General features: G+C 31.5%; 2 protein-coding genes across 2 annotated transcripts; one reads left to right on the top strand and one right to left on the bottom strand.

The window, feature by feature from the left end:
* Window positions 1-317: 317 nt before the first annotated feature.
* Window positions 318-2,174, top strand: LOC126890429 (uncharacterized). Its single transcript, XM_050659346.1, has 3 exons — window positions 318-579; window positions 636-981; window positions 1,315-2,174. Exons 1-3 carry the CDS (start codon window positions 373-375, stop codon window positions 1,617-1,619), a joined length of 858 nt encoding a protein of 285 aa, XP_050515303.1. The 5' UTR covers window positions 318-372; the 3' UTR covers window positions 1,620-2,174.
* Window positions 2,175-3,730: 1,556 nt separating this feature from the next.
* LOC126890428 (putative nuclease HARBI1) lies at window positions 3,731-6,489 on the bottom strand. Its single transcript, XM_050659345.1, has 6 exons — window positions 5,892-6,489; window positions 5,625-5,818; window positions 5,417-5,564; window positions 5,027-5,171; window positions 4,654-4,971; window positions 3,731-4,452 (listed from the first exon to the last, which is right to left on the bottom strand). Exons 1-6 carry the CDS (start codon window positions 5,964-5,966, stop codon window positions 4,382-4,384), a joined length of 951 nt encoding a protein of 316 aa, XP_050515302.1. The 5' UTR covers window positions 5,967-6,489; the 3' UTR covers window positions 3,731-4,381.
* Window positions 6,490-11,030: the final 4,541 nt, after the last annotated feature.

Genomic DNA, 11,030 nt, shown 5'->3' with positions numbered 1-11,030 from the left:
GCAACCACAGAAATGTCTGGCAATTATAATTCATGTTTCTAATAATCAGATCTATTCTGTAACTTTCGTTAGATCGAATAGAAATGGCTTAGTCGAATCGAAATCTTTGCGAATCGTAATATTCGACATCTATTGCTACGTAAATCGGTATTCTGTAACTCAAATAGAAGTAAAGACAGATCGGAAACAACGATTTCGATTTCACTCGGTTTAATATCGATGGCAACCTCGCAATTCGCTTGTGAGGAGCGAAAATTTGACAGTCTCAGTCATACTAACCTAAAATTTTGTTTTTGTTTACCGTTTACTTACCGATTGTGGATTTTTGCTTTGCTGCACGCTGTTACTTTTTGCTGGTAGATTTTTTGAAGAATGGCCACTCCAAGTAAAAAAAAAACATCTCCCGAGCAGTTAAACCATATGGCGGAGTTTGTTACGCAAAACAAGATTTTAGTTCATGGAAAAACAAAACCCTCAGAGGCTTCCAACAAAACGATGGAGAAGTTATGGGACGAACTGACCTTAACTTTGAACTCTATGGGTTGTGGTCCCAGTAAAACGAAAATGCAGTGGAAAAAGGTAATTAATTAGGTCTGTTTTTATAAATCTCATATTTTAATTTTTTATATTTTTAGACATTTATTGACTGGAAAAGTCATACCAAAAAAAAGGCCAGAGATGCCATCCGCTGCCAAAACAGAACAGGTGGGGGCGATGAAGTGGCAAAAAAATTGACACCTGCTGAGGAGAAGTTAATGGCAGCCATATCCTACATATCTGTTACAGGAACGGAGGTCATTGAATTGGGGCTAAATGATGAGGTAGTGGCAGAGGACGTTAACCCACCAGATATAGATATGGATGTGTCATTTACAGTTGGTGACGATGATTTCTTGGAACCAACTGCTGAAGGTTCCAGCCTTTCAAGGGTTATTAAAATACAGAATGTGGAGCCTTCATCTAAAAAGAAAACCATTAAAGGTAAGCTACACATGTCTTATTCTACTAGGGTTAACTGCTTTTAAAAATTTAACACCTTCATGGACACATCTTCACACAGTCATGCCCCTTTATAAGTGCCTGTATATGCAGTCATGTCTGTGTATGTGTTAACACCTTGGCTGCGTTACGAGACAAATAGACCTCATATTACATTAACGGTTGGCCACAGGGACTGTGCCTCAACACATGGGTGGCAAATGGGGTATACGAGACATATGTGCCTTGTAACACACTCAACGCAAGTTTATAAATATCTCAAAACAACCAATGTGTTAAGTAGAGAGTTGATATAAAATATTTTTTGTTTTTCAGATAAGTCATCTAACTTACAAAAGGCAGCTGAATCATTTATGACTGGCCAAAAGGAGACTGCTGAAATGATAAATAAATTATTGGATACAGCAGCTAAGGCTGAGGGTGATCACCAGTGGAGAGAAAGGGAACAGCGGCTAAAAGAATTCGAATTGAATATACGCTTACTAGAGGCACAAAACGAAGCCAAAAAATTGGAGTTGATGGAGAGAGAGATTAGAATGAAGGAACGAGAGTTAGGTATTGAAGATACAGAAATACAGAATGGTTCTTACAATAATTTTACAATGCATAGAATTTTTTAGTTGGTATTATATTTCTGTATTTTTTGTTTATGTATAATTTTAAGGATTAAGTTTATTTTTTTTTGTATACATTTATTATCTTTTTTATGTATAATTTTAAGGATTTGGTCATAGGTTAATTCAAATAAAAACAACTGCATATTTACTTTTTAACTCCCCAATATTTAACATTTTACTGTTAACACGTTGACAGACAACATCTAATTTCCATTAATGTAGCTTATACATTTGACTCAGTGTCTGTCAACGTGTTAACTCGTCTGCAACAATAATAGGTTTGTTCCTACAAAGAATCACAAACTAGTTCATGCGAGTTTCTGACTGCTGCACAATACGCATGTGCAAATTCAACCAGCCGCGAACTAGTTTGTGATTTTTGTTGGAACAATATTCTACCGAGCTGGCAAGTTGTCTAAGAGCAGTGCCCATAGAAAAGAAAGAAGAAGAAAGCATTCAGGAAAACGAGGCAAAACCACAAAATGAAAACTTTAACCTTACCATTTTACCCATATTCCATATTTGATAATGCACGAAGATATCAATGCTTTATGATTAATAACCATTTGAACATCATCAAAAAATTTTTTTATTATTTCAATACTAAAATTTTAGAATACTTACAATATTACATAATACATCTACAGTATTAGATCACCAATATGAATATAATAAATGTATAGTCTTACCAAGGCCATATTATATGTATTGTTTAATGTTTTGATAGCAGAGACTGTAATGTAACTCTAGAATCTGTATTATATTTGGGTTTCTTTAACTGAAATGACTTATTTTGTAATCTAATATTTATACTTTTTTAAAATGTATATAATGAGTACATAGATACCCATATTTGCATAATTTTGACTATTAGATTACAATACAAATCTCAGTTGGTGATACTAAAACATTTAATAAGGAAATATTACTAAGAGAAGGGATTTTACAATATTCCAAAAATTTTACTACTTTGATAGCAGAGACTGTAATAATTCTAGAATCTATTATATATACATTTCTTTAACTAAAAGTACTTATTTGGTAATGCAATATTTATATACTTTTTTAAAATGTAGAGTATATAGTATATTATATTTACATAACTGTGGTCATTAGATTAGAACAGAAATCATCATTCTGACATCAACATCATCTACCACTTCTTGAATGATTTCCTCAGAGTATATATTGAACAGCAGTGGTGATAGTATACATCCCTGATGGACCCACATTTGATTTTGACATCTTTGGATTCTCCTGCCTCTGCCTAGATTGGTGATGTTTATCACAGGTGTTTATTCCAATATTGGTTAAAATCTCCATCAGCTTGTAGTGCTTTACTGTATTGAACATTTTATCATATAGTCGGTTCGCTAAACTCAGACGCAACTGGCTAGATATTTTAGTCAGTATTTTTTTTGTTTCTTGCCAATTTTGCAAAAATTGGCTAAATTACTAACTATTTAATAATTATTAACTATTTAGTAATTATTTTTTGCCAATTTTACTAAAATTGCCAAAATTACTGACTAAAATATCTAGCCAGTTGCGTCTGAGTTTAGCGAACAGACTATAGTAATCATCAGTTTCTATTTTATATCTGATTGGTTCTTTACTGATTACTATCGTTTTAGTTTTATGAGATGAAACTATTATATTTAATTCTTTTACTTTTATATTAAATCTATCTCTAGACTATGGGCTATCAATATAAGTCATCTGTGTAACAGAATATTTTTACTTCTTTTGTTTCCCATTCTGAATCCTCTTTCTTTGTTGATGCTTTTGATTATTTAATCCATGATTAAATTAAAGAGCATAGGACTAAATGAGTCTCCCTGTCTTAATCCGCTGCCTATGTCTATAGGTTCTGTAAGTTGTTCATCTATTATGACTTCCAGTTTGTTGTTTTGGTAGATGTTTTCAATGGTTATTATATCTTTTTCTTCGTGTTTTGGTTCTATTAGTTCCTTTGGTTAATTTTTGTCAAAATCTTCTAAAATTATAAAATTGTGATCTTTTTATATACATAAACTAAGGTGATATCTGGCAGCTACGTTTTTATTTGTTTTGATTTTTAATGTATTTAATGGTTTTCTGCAAATAAAAGAATGTTTAACGTTATGTTGTTTATTAATTTTTCAATTACACCTTACAAATTTATTACAGGAACAGGAATACCCCATTTACAGATTACAATTATCAAAATAAATGACATTATATTTCCAAAATATCTAGGAGTTATCCACAAGGTAGTGGAAAATTAAAAAACACAAAAACGTTTTCAGTCTAAACTGACCATCATCAGTGTGAATGTTCGGTGTACAAGTATTTGGAACTAGCCACTTCATTAGGTGTCCAAACCTCTAAATTACATTGTTTTTATTTAACATTATAAATTAGGCGACATTCAGTCAATTTATTAAGATTATTGAGAACCATGTTGATGTATTTCATCTGTGCTCAAAAGATGCATGTAGTGCTTAGGTGAGAGGTAAGTTGGTTGTTACTTTTGGTTTTAGTAATTTAGAGGTTTTGACACCTAATGAAGTGGCTAGTTCCAAATACTCGTACACCAAACGTTCACACTGATGATGGTCAGTTTAGACTGAAAACGTTTTTGTGTTTTGTAATTATCCACTTCCTTGTGGATACATTTTAAATAATTTTTAGTAAATTCATGTAAGAGTTTATCTCATTATACGTTGTCTTATCGAATGTATATAAAGTCAACTACAGGGTTTACCCTTATTTAATTTTAAATATTAATTAAAATAATTTCTTATCAATTGGTTCCGAATTCTGCGGCCAGCAACCAATCTATCATCTAGTGGCACTGTAACAAAAATAAAATTTCACAAAAGTTCACAATTTTTCTACCTACACATTTTGGTAGATTATTTTCTGTGTTTCAAATGATGTTTGAAAAATATATGCAAGACTTCAATATGCTTATTAGTCATTGCTTAGTAGTTAAATGGTTATATAGTTAGCATATTATTAAGCTACTATTATACAGTGGTTTAAACAGACTTACAGTTATTTTCTTGTACATTTTCCTCCATATCATTTACAAGTTCATCTTCTTCTACTAGTTCTACTTCGATATTGTGTGAAACAAGAATGTTGTGTAGCACACAACAGGCATTTATTATTTCAGCAGCTTTGACAGGAGTATAGTGTAGAACTCTGTGTTTTAAGAGACAGCGAAATCTCATTTTTAATACTCCATTGCACCGTTCTACACAGTTTCTTACTGAACTGTGTGAAAAAGTATATCGTCCTTCTGGAGTATTTTGTTGGGCACCTTCTATTGGTGTTAGTAACCATGGCTGTAAGGGATAGCCAGAATCACCTAGAAATGTAATGTGTAATATATTTAATGCAACTGAATCAACCAACCAACCAACCTAATAACCAGAATCCTCGTTCTCCATTACCATATGTTTGTTCCATATGTTGAATAACATTAGACATGGTCCATATAGCAGAATCATGTGTGGATCCAGGATATCTTGCATTGCAATTTAATATTTTTAAATTTGAGTCACATATCTAAAAAATAAGTTAATACAGTTCATTTGTTTTCAAGATGAACTAAGACACCTGATTTGTGGGTTTTTCATGTTGTCGCAGCTTGTCGTTGGTTAGAAATAAATTTATTCCATATTAAAAATTAATTTCTAACCAATGACAAGTTGCGATGAGAAGAAAAAGCCACGAATCAGGCGTCTGAACTGAAACTGGCATCTTAGATCATATTAAAAGCAAATGAACTATAGTTAAAGTTTAAATCATACCAGTTGGCAATTTATACTGTGAAATCCCTTTCTGTTGAGGTATGCAATGCCTGGATGTACAGGGTGCTCTAGAGGAGGTGCAACAATTGCAATGTGTGTACAGTCAATGCACCCTATTACGCCTGGGAAGTTAAATTTATTCATAAATCTAAAATTTTAAGCACATTTTAAAAAAGACAGATTACTTGATAGCCTCAAAATTGTTTACCCTTGCGTTAACAAACGTTTTTCTTCTACTGTACTGGGAAATTTTATGTACCGCCTACCAATGTGATTAGACAGTATTTCACTTATAGTGTTTATGCACCGACTAACCATTGGTTGGCTCATACCCAACAAAAAGTCTTGGCCAACAGCTTTTTGATAGTTTCCTTGGGCATAAAAATGTAAAGCACATAAAACCTGAAAATACCTTATTTAAAATTATGAAACTATGTTTTTAGTATGTTTTTAAATATATTTGAGATTAATTTACCTTCAAATGATTTGGCACAGATGTTATTCTGATCTGTCCAGCCAAATAAGGCTCTATTTCATCAATAAGCTCCATAGCTATTTCCTTTGGTAGACGGTACAGACCTTTAAATATTTCCTCAGGTATTTCAAACGGATTACTTGCATCCCTAAGAGTGCGCCTTTGAAGATTAAATATTTGGCTAAAGAAACACAAAACAGTTAGGTACCTACATAAGAAACTAAGTATAAAAAGATTTTAAACAAAACAATTTACATATATCACATTTTGTAGCCTGTTATAAATGTTCCACTTACTTTTGCAATTCTTCCCCTATTTCATTTCCAAGATCGATGCCGAAATTTAATGGTATTAAAGCCATAACGAAAGTTCTTGATAAATTGTTTTTATTTATTTTTAGTAGATATAAAATCAACGAATATAGAGGTTAGGTAAAACGTTAATCAAAACAAAATAAAACAAATGCGCTTGCGTCAAGCACAATTCCGATAATCGGAATCTCATCTCGACAGGGTAAATGCTGTCGAAGTGATTTCTATTCACTATAACGATTGTAGAGATTAAAAAATAGTTATGGAATACCGATTTTGACCATTTCTATTCGACTTGGCCACTTCTATTCGATTTTGCTGACTTCTATCATAGAAATGAGTTACAGAATAGGCATGAATGTTTAAAAAGTAATGACAAAAAATTTTTCGTCTTAAACTAATTTCAAATATATTTACCTGTATCTATCTTTTGTTTGTCTTATTTCTTAATATAGCCAGCGTACGTTTTGCTGAAAATATAGATCATTTTAAACGATTTTAAAACCATCTGGCTGATGACTGCAACCGAGTTAATGTCTGGCAAATTAATTTTGCATTTATTTATGTGTTAATAATATAATATTAAAATTACAGACATACTAAAATGATTTAAATTTTTCTATTATTTTTTATAATAAATAGCGTCTGGCGCGCATTTAGCAACCACAGAAATGTCTGGCAATTGTATTCATGTTTCTGATAATGTTTAAAAAGTAATGGCAAAAAAAATTTTCGTCTTAAAATAATTTTAAATTCGATATATTTACCTGTACAGGTGTGCTGCGCGGTAATGAACGCAACCTGTTTCAGTAGCCAGATGACCGGGAAGGTGTTCGAGGATTCATAGGGAATAATATATAAAGAATCAGCTGTCTTAAAATAGTTGCTCGAAAACGTTGATAGCCATTTAGACTATAGCGTCTGGCACGTATTTAGCAACCACAGAAATGTCTGGCAATTATAATTCATATTTCTAAGAATGTTCTACAAGTAATGGCAAAAAAATTTTTCGTCTTAAAATAATTTTAAATTCGATATATTTACCGATACAGGTGCGCTGCGCAGTAATGAACGCAACCTGTCTCAGTAGCCTGATGGCCGGTAAGGTGTTCTAGGATGCATAGGGAATCAGCTGTCTTAAAATAGTTGCTCGAAAACGTTGCTAGCTCTTAGACCATAGCATGTGATCTGTCTTTACAAAAACCACCAAATGCAACGGTGGCAGTAAAATTCTCGCGCTAGAGAATCGTAAGTATTTGGGCTTACATTTAGTTTACTCTCAAATCTACACTAGGTTCGCTTTCAAGATGCAGTAGAAATAAACAAACCAAGACACGTTAAATGCCACTAGGAGCACAACCGAATCATAATTTACAATGTACGAGTATATAACATTGTAAATCCCAAATCATGATTTCCAAAGTTCATACATTGTAAATTATGATTCGGGAGTGCTCCTAGTAGCATTTAACGTGTCTTGGTTTGTTTATTTCTACTGCATCTTGAAAGCGAACCTAGTGTAATACCAAATTCCGACTTTAATATATATATGCTATTTTAAATTATAAATAATATTAATAATACATACATAGATATATATAATATACATAATACTAAAATATAAAATATGTACTAACTCGATATGTTACTGACTTACTAATCGTGGTATTTTCTTTCTATTGACTTCCTCTTTTAGTATGGGTAACCACATCCTATTGCATTCTACCGAGGAATTTGCGACACAATTGGTTTCATTTAGCATAATTAGAGCCGCTTCTTTGATTTTTCTCTTTTTACTATATATGTTTCTTTCAGAACCATACTTGAATCTTTCCATTGAACTGTATGTTCATTATCCCATGAGTGTTGGCATATTTGAGATCTATCAAATTCTCTATTTTTAATATAAGACTGATGTTCACTTATTCTAACGTTTAATGGTCTTGATGTTTCACCTAAATAAAATTGTTCGCATTCCCAAGGTATTTTATAAATACAATTCTTTGTTCTTTCTTGTTCATTGTTAGGTTTAGTTTTAGATAGAATAGATCTCAATGTGTTTGTTGTTTTGAATGTTGTTGAATGTTGCATTTATTTCCTATTGTTTTAAGTTTCTTGGATAGTCCTTTTATATATGGTATTGATATTTTTCTCGTATTATTTCTTGTGGACGTTATAGGATCTCGTTCTACGTTGTTCTGTTGTAAAGAGAAAAATCAAAGAAGCGGCTCTAATTATGCTAAATGAAACCACTTGTGTCGCAAATTCCTAGGTAGAATGCAATAGGATGTGGTTACCCATACTAAAAGAGGAAGTCAATAGAAAGAAAATACCACGATTAGTAAGTCAGTAACATATCGAGTTAGTACATATTTTATATTTTAGTATTATATATATATAATATATATCTATGTATTATGAATATTATTTATAATTTAAAATAGCATATATATATTAAAGTCGGAATTTGGTATTAGATTTGAGAGTAAACTAAATGTAAGCCCAAATACTTACGATTCTCTAGCGCGAGAATTATACTGCCACCGTTGCATTTGGTTGTCTTTTATTTTTAAAAAGAGAGATCACATGCTCTGATTTTTTTGGTGGATATTCTTGAGTTGGGTTGATTTCATGTAATCAAATGAACTATCTTTTAGTAAAGTCGTCCCAGGAACGCAACTCATCAATATTGGCAATATCATTTTAAAGTCTTCTACTTTAAAATGTATAATACATGTCTGAATTGTCGAAATAAATGAGTCGGATTAAATAAATTATTAGAAGAATTTTTTGCTAAGCAACAACATTTTTGTTTAATCTAGTATTATTTTGTATTTTGACAACGACACCCGACTTGGGCGTCGAAACGTTAATAAAATCATTTTTTTGGTAAAACTGTGGCTTATTTCCCATTGAAAATAGTTGATTATAAAAATGCCACAAGGAAATAGCTTCAGAACAACAGCAATATAGTTGTCTCCCTAACTCTTTACCATTTAATTCAATTAATAGATAATGTACCTAATTTCTGTGGGCAATAAATCTCAAAGATGATATGATTCATCGCTTTCTGTTGAAACCCCTTTCTTCTTCCTCCCGATATGCCCTGCACCGCCATTTTGGCAACTTCTTTTATGTGTAAAACTTGTATGATAAGGATGAATAATGAAAAGTGTTTGTTCAGCCCGAGGTTATGTTACTTTTTCCCTCTTCCAATCGACTTGATCGGTATTGATTGAGCCGAGGACATTGTCTTAAATAATGGATCTAATTTATTAAAGCTCTGGACAATTGGTACAGTTTCGGTAGACAGTACGTTGGAAAATAAGTGGAAAAAGAATCCAACGAAAAAAAAATATAAAATTATGCTAAAATTAACTCCACAATACGATTATTGAGCTACATTTTGTAGATACATACCAAAATATTTCGATTTAATTCAATTTTTAGATTACATAAATGGTGGAACATTACAAAACATTAGAAATAAAACATAGAATTAAGTACAGCTGGTTCCTAAGAAAACTAATACAGTAGAACCCCGCAAATCCGAACTAATTGGGGGGACAGCCTGTTCGGATTCCGAAAAGTTCGGATTATCCGAAAGTTAGCCTTAACTAGTAGTTCAAAGCTTTCATTGTGATATTGAGTAGCCAAACGTTCTCGCAAGAGTGTGGGCAATATTTTTGAACTCAAGTTGACTACGAGAGAACCAAAGTAAGTTTGTGTTTAACCCTTATAAACACTTTATAAACCTATATATTAAAGTATAATATTTATTTTTAAGAAATTTTAAATTTCAAAGTCCTAGTAATCCTACACTGTCCAATTTTCTGGTTTTACTCTGTATAATAAACATGTTTTTAAGTTTTTGTCTTGAATTTTTAAATTTTTTTCACTTTCCGTTGGTTCGGATTTGCCGAAAGTTCGGATTCGCGGGGTTCGGATTTACGGGGTTCTACTGTACGATTCTTTTTGATCATTTTGAGCAGTGTATTTGATTTGTCTGACATTTTATTATATTTATTATGACAGACAAATAATAAAATAAAATAAACAAAGAAACAACTAATTACATATATGTTAATCCATAAATTGTAATACAAAATAATTATTAAGGTCTAAATTTTGATATTATTTTGAATAGACCAGTAAGGATCTGTTTTTAGGTGGATGTGAGAGGTGGCATTCAGATTTTTGCGGATAAAGTTAGGTGATAACTTCGTTAATAATAATTGATTTATTCTCCTTCTCAAATATGCCCGGAACATTAAGAAAAAAAATAAAATATTTAAAAATTTCAAAAAATTTCGTTTTTTTTTTCTACTTTTTTTGCTTATAACTTAAAAACTATTCATTTTATACCAAAGTCCTATTGGAATAAAACAAAGATAATTAAATTTTCTATCAGATGCGGTTGGTTAAAAACGTCTTAATTTACCACCCTTGCTTCAAAATAGCAATAAATATAAAATAAGGGGGCAAAACAATCCTGTCCTTATTCAATGATTTTCCATCCCTTAGGTTACACTTGGAACCTTCCTAATTCGCTTAGAAAATTTTTGTAATTTCATTAAATGTAATGGTAATGGAAATTTGGTGTAAACCGTACACCAAATTTCATTAAAATTGACTTACTAGATTTTGCATAATAATTTTGCAATCTAAACTTTTTTAAAAAATTAAAATTTTTTAAAATCTTGCACAACAAAACTAGAACATACAAATATTTGTCAATTTTTTACATATAAAGAAGTACTCCACCTATCTAATGCACTTTACAGAATTGAAATCGGATTATTTAAGCAGCCTCAGCAATGTTTTAAAG

The sequence above is a fragment of the Diabrotica virgifera genome, chromosome 8, assembly GCF_917563875.1.
Source record: "Diabrotica virgifera virgifera chromosome 8, PGI_DIABVI_V3a".
NCBI lineage: Eukaryota > Metazoa > Arthropoda > Insecta > Coleoptera > Chrysomelidae > Diabrotica > Diabrotica virgifera.
This window is presented reverse-complemented; position numbering and strand designations above follow the sequence as displayed.